This window comes from Dufourea novaeangliae, unplaced genomic scaffold (genome assembly GCF_001272555.1).
Source record: "Dufourea novaeangliae isolate 0120121106 unplaced genomic scaffold, ASM127255v1 scaffold125, whole genome shotgun sequence".
Taxonomy (NCBI): Eukaryota; Metazoa; Arthropoda; class Insecta; order Hymenoptera; family Halictidae; genus Dufourea; species Dufourea novaeangliae.
The window spans coordinates 853,500-869,406 of record NW_015374020.1 but is presented as its reverse complement, the minus strand read 5'-3'; the positions used below and the strand labels follow the sequence as shown (position 1 = coordinate 869,406).

General features: G+C 31.0%; 4 protein-coding genes across 4 annotated transcripts; 2 read left to right on the top strand and 2 right to left on the bottom strand.

Annotated features, from left to right (window-relative positions):
- Positions 1-993: 993 nt before the first annotated feature.
- On the top strand, positions 994-2,779 carry LOC107189008 (60S ribosomal protein L13a). Its single transcript, XM_015577437.1, has 6 exons — positions 994-1,073; positions 1,553-1,683; positions 1,819-1,928; positions 2,109-2,254; positions 2,469-2,591; positions 2,662-2,779. The coding sequence occupies exons 1-6, from the start codon at positions 1,053-1,055 to the stop codon at positions 2,743-2,745; spliced, it is 615 nt and encodes a 204-aa protein (XP_015432923.1). The 5' UTR covers positions 994-1,052; the 3' UTR covers positions 2,746-2,779.
- Positions 2,780-3,039: 260 nt separating this feature from the next.
- Positions 3,040-4,488, bottom strand: LOC107188987 (DNA-directed RNA polymerase II subunit GRINL1A). The gene is given in 5 exon segments (XM_015577402.1): positions 3,040-3,272; positions 3,344-3,698; positions 3,700-3,948; positions 4,024-4,234; positions 4,407-4,488. Coding segments are annotated over 4 exon segments (975 nt in total). The 5' UTR covers positions 4,173-4,234; positions 4,407-4,488; the 3' UTR covers positions 3,040-3,050.
- Positions 4,489-4,917: 429 nt separating this feature from the next.
- LOC107188986 (trafficking protein particle complex subunit 10) lies at positions 4,918-10,108 on the top strand. Its single transcript, XM_015577401.1, has 12 exons — positions 4,918-5,064; positions 5,651-5,868; positions 5,940-6,133; positions 6,222-6,417; positions 6,492-6,603; positions 6,681-6,868; positions 6,968-7,186; positions 7,264-8,027; positions 8,132-8,798; positions 8,870-9,316; positions 9,510-9,834; positions 9,984-10,108. Exons 1-12 carry the CDS (start codon positions 4,986-4,988, stop codon positions 10,106-10,108), a joined length of 3,534 nt encoding a protein of 1,177 aa, XP_015432887.1. The 5' UTR covers positions 4,918-4,985.
- A 1,990-nt stretch (positions 10,109-12,098) lies between these two features.
- On the bottom strand, positions 12,099-12,678 carry LOC107188988 (H/ACA ribonucleoprotein complex subunit 3). Its single transcript, XM_015577403.1, has 3 exons — positions 12,525-12,678; positions 12,283-12,325; positions 12,099-12,220 (listed from the first exon to the last, which is right to left on the bottom strand). The coding sequence occupies exons 1-3, from the start codon at positions 12,576-12,578 to the stop codon at positions 12,123-12,125; spliced, it is 195 nt and encodes a 64-aa protein (XP_015432889.1). The 5' UTR covers positions 12,579-12,678; the 3' UTR covers positions 12,099-12,122.
- Between the last annotated feature and the right edge of the window lie 3,229 nt (positions 12,679-15,907).

Here is a 15,907-nt window from a genome sequence, read left to right as displayed (position 1 = left end):
TAATAGAATACAAATTTTTCAAAATAATTATGCAACTGGCAAACTAATATAACATAAGCATATGTGCACAAATATTGGAAGTCTTGACTGTCTCGAGTCATTGTGATATTAGCTTAAGAGTAATTAAATATATAATGATATAAATATTAATAATTAGGAGTATAATAAATATTTTTTTAATAATGCCTCGAATAAGGGAGTCATATCATGTGGACTCATCAAGTAGAATTTCGGATTACATTAATTTAATGCCGGATATTAATTTTGATTTAATTAATTATATTACAATTAACATGTTTCATATCTTAATCTTCAGAATTAATATAATTTTCTGTACATAAATACTGTTAAATTACAAAACTTAATATGACAACGATAGTTTCGACTTTCTGTAAAGTTTGAAACTTCAGTTGTTACATCAATATGCTCTGTTGTATACCTAGTTTATCAAAACCCACCGTCATAAATAAAAAAAAACTATTAAATTGTTTCATATATACCTGCTTCATTTTAAATCCAATATAATTTTCCTAAAGAATTATTCATATTTATTTTTTAAAAATTGATTCTGTATTAGAAATTGAATTTAGGATGTTAATTTTACGGTAGATGGCGATATCTCTGATCACCATTTTGTTGTACCATACTGCAATCTCTTTGTTATATGTTTTTATAAAAATGAAATAATTATACGTAATATTATTAATATGATAAAATTATATAATCTTTTGTTATACAAAATATTAATTACATTAAATGTATAATTTTTAAAAACCAATTCTATTAAAGAATCTTTAAGAATATTTACGAAAATTCTTATACGTAAACTTATGCATAGAAAATTGGTTTTATTCTGAATTAAAGTTGTTAAATTAATATGTAGAATAACAGTGGTTACATTATATAATTTCATAAGAGAAAAAATAACTGGGACAATTTTATTTAGAACAAAAATGCAATGTTGGTTACACTGATGGCTACATTGGAAGCCTTCCGGTGAGAGGTCGCACATCTCTCAACGTTCATGGACCCTTTTCCGGTAGGGTGACAAAATGACTGGCTTCAGTAATAAGGTATGTACCCTAGGTTTTATTATTTTAAGCATCATAAGATCGTTCCTATATCGAAAATATGCTTATTTCAATAAAAAGGAGATACAGAAAATGTTAGTAAATATGCTAAATGCTGGCTTAACTTTAATTTCATAAAAATTTTGGTATCCGTTGACGATTTCTGCATTCGTATACACGTGTTTTCCTACAACTGTGTCCTGTATTTTGGAAAGAAGTAGTATTCATCATATCATGTTCCATTGTTTTTTTATATTAAAATAATATGTATTATTTGATATATATGACGAACGGTGAATTTTCTTTTAAAATAATTTTACACTTATGATACGTGTTAATTAACTATTGACAGTATCGTATACGAATACATCTGTGTCCCCTTACACAACCAAATAAATTCTACGAGTTATAAATAAGCAGAATAAGTACGAAACATAAATATAAGAGAATATATTTTAATTTCTATAATTGTATGTTTTCAGCCAATATTAATCGATGGCCGTGGCCATTTACTCGGCCGTTTGGCAGCAATTATTGCCAAAACGATTCTGCAGGGCAACAAGGTAATTGTTGTCCGCAGTGAACAACTTAATATATCTGGAAACTTCTTCAGGTTTGTAAGAAGTAATATCTTTCAATTTGCATTAACCTTTATAATTTACCTTTGTCGTACATAATAAATAGCATTATGGAAGTACTTCGAATGAGTATGAGTGTTAGTTAATTTTACATGAAATCTTTATTATAGGAACAAATTGAAGTTTATGTCATTCTTGCGCAAAAGATGTAATGTAAATCCAGCTCGTGGACCATTTCATTTTCGTGCTCCCAGCAAAATTCTTTGGAAGACAGTTCGTGGTATGTCCCTATGTGAATTGTTAATAGAGGAAAATTGAAATTAGAATTCATCAATGATTATCTACATCTTACCTACATTATTTGATAATGGAATGAAACAAATATTTTATGAGATTGTTTACCACTAAAGTTTATCCCTTTTATGAATATTAAAAGATTAATCGGAAGTATAATTTATAGGAATGATCCCACACAAAACACAGAGAGGAAAGGATGCTCTCAGAAGATTGAAGGTTTACGAAGGATGCCCTCCACCATATGACCATAGGAAACGTGTTGTTGTACCAGGTGCTATGAGAGTTATGTGTCTTAAACCTGGTAGGAAGGTAAGATTAAGCATTATTTTAAAACATTCTGTATTAATTATTACATACACTTATAATGTATGTGTTAACTGTTTACAATGATGGTATGGTAATTTGCGCCTGAGCATTATTTGCTTCATATTTTGTGATGTCACATTCTGCTGAGTAAATGTAAACATGATTAATTAAATCATGTTAAAAAGAAATTGTATTAATACTATCGTTTTCCCTTTAGTATTGTCATGTAGGTAGACTGTCTCATGAAGTTGGATGGAAATACAAGGCGGTGGTACGCACACTCGAGAATAAGAGACGTGTCAGATCAATTCTTGAAGTCCAGAAGAGAGATAAACTCAAGGTAAATTGAAGAAAAAGGAATCAAATTTTTATATAATTAGTCTTATACTGGATATATTGTTTTGTTTCAGAAACTTACCAAACAAGCTGGCCAGACAGTTGTCAAAGCTACAGCACCATACACAACAATTATTAATAATTTTGGATACAATTAATATAAAAATTGTAAAAATAATAAAATACCATAAAACATTTTATGTTGATTCATTATTGTATCTTAATTCATTGCAATCGTTATTAATTTCTAATTGTCTAGTACAAAAATTTCAGCATGATTTTTTAATTCATATGTAACATCGATTAGTCATTTCTCAATTTATTATACAAAGATAATAGTTAGCTCTTTCAATACCAATCCTTCAACATTATTTTGGAAATGATTACTAAATTTTTTGAAAAGAAATGATTTTATTTATAAATATATTTACACAATATTCACATATGCTTGTATCTTAAAAAATTAATGTTCTATGCTATCTACTGTAAAAACTACCGTGCCTCCTTTATCATTATCTTCATCATCGTGTACTTCATGTTCTTCTTCATCTTCTGCTTCAGAAGATGAACTAGAGTTTTTTTCATCTCGCAATCGATAACTGTTAACATATTCAGATGGTAGGCCAATAGTATGTAAACCGAGTTGTTCTGCTAATCTCTCTGCTGCATGTTTCGTTTGAATTTTCTACGAAATAAAGTCATAATGTTCAATAAATTTAATCTTAATGTACAAAAACGTAGCATTATTTTATCTACCTGAAGTTTTTCCGCGTGGTCTTTTTGTAGTCTTAAAGATTCATTTAAATTTATAACTTTTACTGCACCATGAACTGTGTTTGGTGGTGTAGCTGCTGTAACTTCCCAATTTTTATTCGACTTTCTTTGTTTCTCTTTTTCTGGATCATGTACATTAGATTTGGTCGTTCTGTATGGCTTAAATGGTTCTCTTTTCTTTTCCTTTTCCTGTGGAAGTTTTTCTACTTTACTGACAATGTATTTAATGTGTTCTGCCTCTTCATTTTCCTCTACTTTGAAAGACTCTATTTCTGCTAAATCCTCTGCTTTAATTAAACTTTCCTCTGGTGGTAGATGGATTAAAACTAACTTGTGCTAATATTTTCAGTGGATCTTCTTCATCATCACTATCAAGTTCAACAATCTTCACTGTATCTTTTGTTTCATTATAATTGCCTGTCCATTCTAATTCATTCATAGCAGCTTTACCTTCAGATGCTAGATTTAGCCTTGAAAGAAGATTAGCTGCCTGTTCAACTTCATTCTTACACTTTATTTCTTTGAGTATCTTATCACGAAATGCTTTAATTCTTTCTCCTTTGTCTGGAAGCTTCAATGTGAATGCACTAAAAAAAAACATTAAAAGAAAATGCTTTAAGAACAACTTTTCTAATAATACACTGTCTACTTCAAGTACCTACTTATTAGCAAGAATTTTATTTTGTCTTTCTAATAATTCTTCTAACTCGAATTTCTGTTTCTTTCCCAAGTCCTCTATATATCCTTGGTTTTCTTTTTTTGGAGGAGGTGGTATGTTACCTGGGACTTTGTTAATAACTTTCTTCAACATTTGTTTTTACCTTGTTATATAAGTCCCTTAAATTATAAATTGTACGATATTTCAGAAGAAATCTGAAAGGTTTAGGATGAACATATAATTCATATTTTTGACAAGTTTTAAATTAAGAGAGACTTTTTGCAATATCAATTTATAAATAAGATATTATAAAGTCAAATTGTTAACCTTCATATAAATATACAAATAACTGATAAAAATCTTTTTGCATAGTATATACATACATACATTACATTTAAACATATTTTTGATAAATAGGTACAATGTAAATCCATTTCATACTCCTTACTAAATATGTCTTAAAGCACAGTTCTTATTTTACAGAAACTGTTAATAAATTGTAACCACATAATATTTATATTAAGTAGGTATCTTTTCGTTTCAAAATTCTGCGAACGTGCGAGGAAGCGGTAACGTTTCATTCAGTTTTGTTTTGCGAACAGAAGTGAACAGAAGGTTGCAACAACGCAAGATGCAATGTGCAATACTTTAATGATACGAGATATCGAGGTTGACGAATCGATGTTCCACGCATGTTAAACGAAGATTCTAATTCCAACCTCAATGTGATATGTCCAAATATATCCGAACGTTTGAAGTAAAATGTTTAATCTGTCAGATTTCGTTGTATTCTGTTTAACTCGTGACGAATGAAAGTCCTAATTTTCGTTTAATAGAGAAACGACGGAGTAGTAAATATCTTCTATCAAAATTAGCTAAGAAGTAATTTTAATATAACCTGGTAAAAGTGACGTAAAGTTGTAATGATTGAAAGCAGGTTCGCGAAGCAATTGCCAATCTTTAGAAATGAATTGCAATGGGGGGTTGTCGATGGGTAATGAACGTAAGACAAACGTCTTTATGGATTCTAAGCCAATTATCACATGTAAGTTCATTGATCGAAATTTGAATTTATTTAACCTCTTTTCTTAAATGACATCGTCGAGCATAATTATTGACGCTCTCGACTAACTGTCAATCTTTATACGAATTCTTTTTTCTTTACAGTTTAATCAAAACACGATTTTGCACATTTCGCATGTGACAGCGCATGATAACGAATCCTGTCAAAATTATGATCTCCTTAATGATTAGCACAATTCTGAATAAACATATGTTATTTCAAATAGGTTAATTTTTTTTATTCGAAAGTAGACTGCAGATTATACACATTCATAACGTGTGTAAGTTTGAACAATGGAATAAAATAGAAACTCTAATGTAATATTACATACATAGTTTTTAATTTTACGTTTAGTCTAATAAATTTACCATTTACAAATTTTTAGTTGATAAAGTTTATCTTAACAAAGAAAATAAAGCCTTCGTTTACTTTAACTTTTTTACCCTATAGTAGAGCTTTAATTATCAATTTGAGTATGAAACCAAGACCACAACTAAATTTTGTGAAGAATACAATATAACATCTGGTTATTTTATATCATAATGTTATGTTGATTCTTTCAATATAGTTGCAGGAGATGAAAAATTATTCTCTACGGTGGAAAATGGTTTGTTGCAAGCCATACCTGCAGACATGGTTGAATGGCGTAGGTCATTCAGTCGACCAATTAAACAGGTCAGACTTGGGGCAAATTTTGTGCCATTTTCTAAGGATGTTCTTCCAGCTGAGAAAGATTGGCATCTGATAAAACAACCTATATTTCACATTTATTGGAGTGAATGTTCAGTAAGTATTTTAATGTAATATAATAAACATAAATACTAATTAATACAATTGCATTAAAAATCACATTTCAGGATGTAGATACTTATAAAGCCAGTATCAAAGATGACATAGATAGTTGGTTGAAAACGTTATTACAGTATCATATTCAAGATTGGATGATTGTTTTAGTAGAAACTTATGATATAAAGAAAACAAATAAACTGTTACCTAGAACAACTGTTCTAGACAAAATTCGCAGTGATTTTGCTTCTAAGAATGGGGACAGGTGATAAAGACAATAATTAATGTATGAATGTTTAATGTATAAGGTTCCATAAAATGTTTCTCTATTGTATATCTTGTGTGTTAAATAGATGTTTTTCTGTAATAAACTCTGTAAAATCAGAGATGCGTTCAGCCGAATCGTGGAGAGGTTTAGTTAATCGTATGCGTCAGTTAATGCTTATGGCATATGACAAAACGTTGTCTCGATTTGAAGATGTCATTAGAGAACAAAAAGAAAACAGGAATCATCCAACCTGGAATTTCTGTCACTTTTTTTTATTGCAGGTAAAATAATAAACATACATCTATCTACATTATTATATAAATGTACAGTTTTTAATCAGAGGTTACCTTTTTAGGAAGAACTTGCATTTGTTTTACAAATGTTAGGCTTACATGATGAAGCATTAGTGCAATATGATGAATTAGATGCTCTTTTTACACAATTTGTGCTTGATTTTAATCTAGGAGGTATGGTAATTTTATTCCTTTTCGTTTTCATTGTGGCCTTAAAAGTTTAGAATAATAAGTTACCAAAATTTTTATAGACACTCCAAATTGGTTAAATTTGTTTCAAACTCCTTTAAATAATTGGGGAGGTGTTAATTTAAGTAATGGTACAAATCATCATCTAAGATACCTTTTGGCTGAGTGTAAAGCATCATTGTTAGATCTTAGAAGTTATTTATTCAGTAGACAATGTGCCATGTTATTAGCGCTCAATAAACCATGGGAGGTAGGTATAAATTTTGTCTGCAATTTTATTTCATATACTTTAAGCGAGTGTGAAACTTTCGACATCATTTAATAAATATTTATGTACATTTTAATATAGGTTGCACAAAGATGCTTATCATTTGTACATAACACGTTAAGTGAATTACGTATCTTAGAAGTTCAACGACCCGAAGGATCTATCGAATGTTGGTCCTTCCTCTGTGCACTGGAGGTACTGCAAGCTTGTCAATTATCATCCTACAATATTGATAATAATGAGCAATTAGATCTATGCTCTCTTCACACAGCCAGTTTATGGGCTCTTGCCAGAGATAAAGTAAGAAGTTGAACAAATCAAAAGTAAATTGCCGACAAATAAAAGTAATGATTAAGTATTACTCTAATTTGTTTTAGTTGGGAGATCTAGGAAAATTATGTGGTTTAATGCCTGGAAATGAACCCTCTAGTGAGCAGTTACACACAGTTGTTTACCTTATAGCTGGTATGGGTGATTCTGAACCACAGATAGAAGGAAAGTTAACACCAACTGATAAATTGAAAGAAGCACTTTCCTCAAAGGAAGCATTCAAAAAACAGTACCTCGAACATGCAGAATTAGCTATGGGTACTTACAAACATGTAGGTCGCATTCGATCAGCAAGGTTAATAGGAAAAGAATTAGCACAATTTTACAGTGAACTTGGGGAGAATCCGAAAGCCGTAGCATTTTTGTTAGATGCCTTGAAAACTTATACCGATGAAGGTTGGAGACATTTAGCAGCGCATACTCAGTTAGAATTGGCACAATGCTACAAAAGGATGGATGACGTTGAGAAATACACAAAAGTTAGCGCAGCAATTGCCAGCTTGAATGTATTGCACGTTACAGTGCGTAACACGTATTTCGAAGAAATGCTTGGCTACATGAAAATGATTTCATCTCCGCAACCATTACTTATAGAACTCGGATGTGCTTTTGTAATACTCAGTATGGAAGTTAAAGTAATGGACAAAGTGGTGCAAGACTGCGTGGTTAATATCGAGATCAGTATACAAAGTTTATTTCCGAGAGAAGTGAGATGCACTAAGGCGTCCATATCTGTTGAAGAAATTCAGAAACCTCAGGCATTGACTAAAAAGAAGGGGTCAAAGACATCTGTCGAACCTTCAATCCCACTGTACGTAATAACTGTTATATTATAGATACTTAACTAAGTATAGTAAAAGAAGGAACTGTAATCTTTGTATTGCTATTGGTTAATTAATGAATTATTTCTTTCAGGTTATCAAAATGTACACTTGAGGATATGCAACCATTTGATCCAAGATTACTTCAATTAGAAGTGTATTCGTATTTAGATTATAAAGAAGATAAGAGTCTTGGATCAGCTAGTGTCGTACATAGAAATACTAAGCCTGTCGTAAGACGTTCTGATAGTACAAAACATAGGAAACCATCTGTAAATGCAAAAGGTGATTTTAGTAAAGCGTTATCGTGTGACGAGTTTATAATGAAACCAGGCATGAATACGTTTACATTGGTCCGATGTGTTGATCAGCCTGGATTTTACAAAGTTGGTCAACTGTCGTTAGTTGTTGAGGAAAAATTAGAGTTTCTGTCGACTGTTTTAAATCCTCAGTTATGTTATGAAGTGGCTAAAACTCAACCAAGAATTACCTTGAAATGCGGCAGAGATTTATTGGCGGGCCTTATTCAAAACATAGAACTAATTGTAACGAGTGGCAGCATAAAAATAATAAAAGACATGAAATTTAAGTTACGTACATCTAGAGGATTAGTAATACAAGTTGTCGAATCAGAAGAAGTAATGTGTAAAGAACTAGAGATATCACTGCCAGTTTGTGAACCATTCCAAACAATGCGGTTGCAGTTAAAAGTTCTAGCCGAACTACCACCAAAGAAAGATACCTTATCGATGGAACATAAGGTATTTCTTTTTATATAGCTTTCATAATGTGTAAATATAAATTTGTCTAAAATACTGGTAACGCCTTTTAGTTGAACATACAGTGTCCATGGGGTGCCGAAGAAAGCATACCATTACATTTCGGACCACCTCTTATGTCAACTATGAAACTTCACACAGCAAACCGAAGAAAATTTCTTCAAATAGTTGTAACAGGATTAACAAAACAACTTTTACAGTTGACTGATCCAGAATTAACAACAGTAACATCTATAGACATTAATTTTCAAAGTTTAAATCCAATTGCGGGACAGAGATTAATAATAGGCAACGAAGTAAACGTGTCGTTTATGTGGGAACTTGAAATTGGTAAAGATGAGAAATCTATGATGCCTATAAAGACTGATTTTCGTGTTAAATATATACCAATTAATGATGCCGAAGAACTGAATGATGATCCATTGCACTTACATAATTTGCAAAGAATGGAAAAAGGAACCAGCGTTTACAGATGCAATTTTGATATTATAGACTATATGGTAAGGCTTTAATACTTCGAAATTTGGTATTATGTACTGGAGTAGTTTGTGTAACTAATGTATTAACTTTTACTAATAACTTAAACGTTATTAAATGTGATATGAAAATGATTTTATAAATGTATCTATAGAGTCTACTTTATACGAAGATACTTTCAAGTGACAAATTATTATTTATAACATCATTTTCCAGACTTTGTTTACAGTGTCCTCAAAAGTTCAGCCAGCTGGAAATGGAGGTGAATTTTGTCGTGCTGGTAGCATGTGCCATCTTTATCTCACAGTAACACGTATATTGCCCAGTCCCAATCCAAATCCTCCGCCTCAATTAATGTACGAAGTTCTTGCCGATCAAGCCATGTTGTGGGCTGTATGTGGTCGTACTGCTGGCATTGTGTCGTTGGAAGTCCTAGAAAAACAAAGTGTCACATTGGACGTGATGCCATTAACCAGTGGTTATTTACCCCTTCCCGTTGTTAGATTGTCGCGATATATCCCAGCATCAGAATCAAAGAGTGGTAAGTATATTGATGTCTGTTAAAGTAATGTATATCTAGTTCTTATAACAGTATATACTTATAACCGTTAATGCTTGCAAATTACAAGATATTTTTTTGTTTCGTATACCTATATCAGTATTGACATAGTTTTGTTCATTTTTTTAAAGACATTCGCAAAAGCGAAATAGCTTCCGTTCCAAGATTAGAACCGTTCAGTCCTGGACAAGTCTATAATGCTAGCAAAGCACAACAAGTTCATGTTTTACCGGCAGCACCTACAGAAGCAAATTGAAAGCATACATGCTGATATTAGGAATGTATCCATGGCATTATCAAATGCAAACTGTACCAATGCTAATTAAGATTCCTTCTACATTGGCATACTTCCTCGATGCTGAATAATATTATCATTTATTAGTCACTTTTCAATCATCATTATAATGGTTTGTTCATGATTTTATATCCTTTCATTGAAATTTGATTTTAGACATTCAGAATTTCTCTTTCTATATATGTATATGTAGCCCTGAATTATATGTTTGTACAATGTTTGTTTAAAAATCAAATTTCATTACGCGTTTATTTTTACCAGTAATAGGTAATCATTAGTTTAAGTTTTGCCATTGGAAGCAACGTAAATATATGACAATATATGAATAGTATGTATAATTGCAAGACGTTTGTAATTATTTTGAAAACGCATAACTGAGAAAAGTGTAATGAGAAAGAATGTAATTTATATTGTAATTGAACAATATTCATTTAATGATATATGTTATACATGGTCCACATATAAAATCTAATGTTCACTTTGGTTTGGTTTAACGTGAAGATAAGTTGTCAAAATTTGTTTTCCTCTATTTTAAATTATGCACTTATAATTTTGATATTATGTACATATAATAGGGTAGGTATTTTGAATTATTTCGTATCTTCAAAATGTTCTATTTTTATGTAATGTATTTTATGTGAAATTCATTATAAACGATTTATACTAATTACCTATAGTATGTTATATAGTGTAATAGAGTATATCACCTTAGAGCCAAGGTGATCAAATATTAAATTTCTATCCCTGGATACAATTCTGTAAAATATGTACAAATGTTTATCAACAATATACTCATCATACAGAATAAGAATCTAAAATTAATTCATAGCATGTATGAAATTATTGTGAGAACATAATAAGAATGTGTAAAATGTAAGTACATGTAAAAAGAACAAGATAAATGTTATCTATGTTACATTTATTTCTTAGTCTTCGTTATTCAAAACATAGATCATACAGAAAGCATCATTATGTTGCCATGTCAATTAGGGTATGATTTTTTTCTTAATTGCATTGTTTTTTTCAACTGTGTAAGAAGGATACATGTTATAATACTCAATACTCGACATTTCCGTATTGTAAAAATGTCAAAATTTGGCATTTTTAATAAATTGTCATGATATTTGTAACGAATACCTATTAACTGCAATTTAGAACAATACAATACTAATGTTTTTGTTTCTATATTATTTATTAGTTAATACATAATTACGATTATTAATATTTGGTTAAAGTTATGTTGCATATAAAATGTTGAATGTTACTTTTAAACGATAAAAGAATAAGAAGTACATGTATACATATGTCACAATATATGTACAAAGCATGTACATAAATGTATCAAATAGTGGACCTAGATTGTTATTCATCATCTTAATACAATACAGTATGTATATTTAATTAAAAGAGTACATTCTAAATATCATTTCTAATCAGTATAGAGATATATCAAGGGATACAAGAATGATCAAATAATGGTACAAGTTTTTTAGTTTATAATAATTTTAAAGTACCTAATGGTTTATAAAATTTTATGTCATCTATCATATAATGTTTAAAGCAGTATAACGAAGATGGTTTTATGTAACCCTGTTGATATGTTTTCCCATTAAAATTGTATTCTATTTGAAGTCATTAGATACTGTATAATAAATTGAAATATAACTTTTATTTTTTATATGTACATGTTAAGATATACTGAATTTTGAATAAAAAGGTATTTATAATAAATCTAATGAATAGTTAATTTATCATGCATGTAAGTTAACAGTGACTTTTTTATTATATTTAAGTGATTAATCTGATGCGTGGAAAATAATTTGTTGGCGAGTTTATATTTAAATTATCAGAAAAGCAAGATTATCAACAAGTTCAAAGTAAAAAGAAAAATAGATGAATATCTATTTTATACCACAAAATTTAATTTCATTCTTATGTGATACAGGTACGATTAATTACAAATAACAAATAAGTGTCAATAAGTAGGTAATGGTTGTTGTGTGAGTAATAGATCAAATCTCCTCTTTAATGTTATTCTTTCTCTTGAATATTTATCTTCTGGAGAAAATCGAGCTGAAATCATTTTCAATATTAAGCAGTTGCTGTGCTGAACAAAATTAAATTAAATTACTTACCTGGATGTGCTGATAACGTGGGTTTTCCATTTGGGTCAACTTTCTGTGAAAATAATTAAACATAAATGAATAAACGAAAATATCTTAAAGGACAGAATATACATTATTAATTTTAATTAATTTCCTTCAGATAAATATTAAGTACGTAAACCTGAAATATATTTAATATACTGCACGAAATAATTTCCTTGTATCAATAATGAATAATCTATCATTTTTACTAAACCATGTTTATTTAATACCTTTAGAGTATACACTCGATCTCCAGTTTCATTTAAATAATACATTAAATACATGTTTCCGGCTTAATATTTAGGCGACCTCGTAAAGGTTATGTTTTACGTTTATCTTTAACTTTTTTACCTCGTGGGTCATGTTCAGTCTGTTCATTCTGGATCTTCTTCCAGCGCATGCGTAATTATTACATTGACTTGATCGAATGTACAAATCGATTTGCGCAAATTTAAATTTAAAAAGTTGTAGCTAAAAAATTAACTGTAGTAAATATAATGTAAATGTAACGTAAGGATATCAAATTGTATTAAAATATGCTTTTTGCCCATCGAGTACCTGTAGACTTTGATTCTTAAGACCTTTTTGTTTTGATATTTTTATTTTTATATATGATTAAATATACTAATATCGATCGCGATGAATACTGTACATTAATTAAAATTCGTATAAACTTACAATGTTCGTATGCACTTTTGATGTCGAATGTACTTAATAATACGTTTCATCAATTTTAACTTCAACTCTGTTGAAAGATTAAATACGATAAATGATACATTTTAACTAATAGTTGATGCGTAATTACGACATTCTAATGAAATTGTAGGATATAATTATGTTTAATGCCAATATTCATTAACTATGCGCATCCTGGTGATCGAATACAATAACTAGCGCATTTCAATTAACAATTGAGGTGAACTCTTTAAAAATTTGCAATATTTATATATCAAATTTTCGAGTCAGTGTATTTTACACTATGTACCATCAAACTTTGACTCCAGCGTCTGTGTGTTACGCATATTCAGGCGATTGAGAACGATGAATGGTGTACTTCAATTAATAACTGAGACGAATTTACGAGCGGTCTGTACTCGTGTCGGAATATCTCGTCGACGGGAGCACTGATTGTCCATGTATGTAAGTGACAGATCCCGTGGGTGTAGAACCTCTGACAATTCTTCTTGGCGAACTCGACGATCAAGCGCGCGTGATAGATGCAACGGACCGGCAGATAGTCGCAGGCACAGGGTGTCACTTCCGTTGACAGACAAATCATTGTCAGTGTGGAACGGGTATTGCCCGCAACAACGTATACAGTCGCCGATCTATGAACACATCGTTTGTACAAACACTTTTCTAATGTTCCGTCGGACAATTGGAGGTAGTTCTTCGCACATAGTTGTTCGATTGTCAACCGATTCATCTGGACATTATGGTAATTCATTATCACGATCACAATCGACTAAGATTGTATCTGTAGCACCAGCTTTATCTATTCGCTGATAAACATTGAAAAACTATCAGGAAATTTTGCGTCGGTCGTAATTACCAAGTACCTACCTGTTCGCTATGTGAGGTACAACATATTGTCAACTAGTTCGTATAAGTTAATATTATTTGTACCGAATGAAAAATGAATTATAATTCGATTTAAGTATCGTTCATCATTTAACATTTAGTAGCTATTCTAATGAATTACACCGTTTTGATTAAGTTCTTTTTCTTATGTAAATTAATATAACGAACTGTAATTAGTTTTTTGAGAATCATACATCTACATTGAAGTGTTTTTCAGAAAAGGAATAAGTTGTATAGAATACTACGCGCACTAAAGGTTACGATTATAGTCGAGGAAACGCATTCCAACTGGTATTATCTGTAAACGTTCTATCCATAAAAAATAATCGTACAACGATACCAATATATCGTCATTAAGTTTATCGTGAACTACTAGTCATGTGCAGTTCGCTGCTGTTCGATCAATGAATCGTTTCGAAGGGATATTTTCACAATTAAAAAGTGATGCGTGGACGTGTCTGTTCGTTTCAGATGCAACCGCGAAAGATACGTTGGATTATACAATTCGAGGAAAATCCATGGCAAGGTGAGAGCGTCGAGGAGCAAATCTCCAGCATTAAATGTAAGTTTTATTTGTAATTTATAAAAACGAACAAGAAAGTGTTTTCGTAAAAGTGAAAAATATTAGAAATTTGAATAAAAATACAACGTACTCAACGGACACTGATTATTCACGGTGAGATCTTATTAGACACAACGAAGTCCCAATCGTATAATAGAATTTCATTCACTCGTTAAAGAAGCACGCTCGACACTGACGCCACATGTCATTTACGTAATTATAAATAGAAGTGATCAGCGTGATCACGTTTCACACAACGTTTTACCTTGTCTTGTAAACTGGGGAGATACGTAATATCTACGAAAAAAAGTTATTATTGTCGTACGATTGGGCGTGATCATTTACGTTTCACAACACTAAATTGTAACAGGGTTTGTTAGGAATGAAAAATCATGCGGTGTGATCATGTAAACAGAGGAGTATTACGTTCTCGTTTTATTCTATTCGATTTTCCTTTCTTTCACATTGCGTGAATTTCAATCGCGTTTCGATCGACGGTTCAAGGTGAAGCAAAGCAACCGAATGTGCCTTATCATATTGTGAAACTTTAAAGTATCGACCTGAAGAGCCTCCTTTGAAGTACTCACAAAACTCTATTTCTGTACGTGTAACTTAAAGACTCCTTTAACAGACGTTTCCAATTAGTGATTTCTTATGGACGTTGATTAATGAAGCTGTAAAAGTTGCTTTTGAATCACGAACATTGAGAACTTTAATATTACGTACATACAGTGTGGTCCATTCTTATTCGTAAATTTATTTATCACCCGAAGTATATTGAATTCAACGTGAATCGAAGTAAAAAATTTCATTTGGAGAACTTGTGTCCTTGAAAGTTCCTTGAACCCTTACCTGTTGATCTTTGCTTTTTTTTTATATATTTTTAATGACTTGAATCTATGTTTTCAATTGTTTTTGGTATGCAAGCTTTTATAGATCAAAATGAGACGCGGTGTATGCAATTTAATTTGGCTCAGTGTTTATTACGCGCGTTCTTTCTTACCGTACACCCATTAACAGGCATTACTCTTTGTTCATATTCCCTCCTATAATTTGCACATGACGGTATTTTTAGAACACGTGCGGTATTTCTGGTAAGTACATTTCGCGATGGAAGGGCGGTGGATGCGTGTAAACCTTGAGACTGAACGTTTTAATCGCATATTTCTTGACCATTTGGTAACATTTTGTCCTCGTACACAAGGAAAGCGTTTCCTTACAGTTTATCGATGATCCAAAAAGGAAGAAAGTCTCTTTGAACGAAGCTTATGTAAATGTTAGATAAGAGCTGCATAGCTGAAAATCCATTACAATTAAGAAACATACCATCATAAATTTATGACAAAATGTCGGATACGATGATACAAAGTTGTATAAAGTATTGTAGTTAATTTTTATTTTCCTAAACGAGATGTGATAGTAGAAGACTTGACTAATTGGTTGTTTACAGTACTAAATTATCGCACGAAA

Coding starts and splice junctions, on each gene's coding strand:
- LOC107189008 (XM_015577437.1), top strand. CDS start 1,053: ATGACTGGCTTCAGTAATAAG. Junction 2,255..2,468: donor GTCTTAAACCTGGTAGGAAG/GTAAGATTAAGC, acceptor TTTTCCCTTTAG/TATTGTCATGTAGGTAGACT. Junction 2,592..2,661: donor AGAAGAGAGATAAACTCAAG/GTAAATTGAAGA, acceptor GTTTTGTTTCAG/AAACTTACCAAACAAGCTGG.
- LOC107188986 (XM_015577401.1), top strand. CDS start 4,986: ATGAATTGCAATGGGGGGTTGTCGATGGGTAATGAACGTAAGACAAAC. Junction 6,869..6,967: donor CGCTCAATAAACCATGGGAG/GTAGGTATAAAT, acceptor ATTTTAATATAG/GTTGCACAAAGATGCTTATC. Junction 9,317..9,509: donor TTGATATTATAGACTATATG/GTAAGGCTTTAA, acceptor ATCATTTTCCAG/ACTTTGTTTACAGTGTCCTC.
- LOC107188988 (XM_015577403.1), bottom strand. CDS start 12,578: ATGTATTTAATGTATTATTTAAATGAAACTGGAGATCGAGTGTATACT. Junction 12,326..12,524: donor ATCGAGTGTATACTCTAAAG/GTATTAAATAAA, acceptor TTATTTTCACAG/AAAGTTGACCCAAATGGAAA. Junction 12,221..12,282: donor CACGTTATCAGCACATCCAG/GTAAGTAATTTA, acceptor AAATGATTTCAG/CTCGATTTTCTCCAGAAGAT.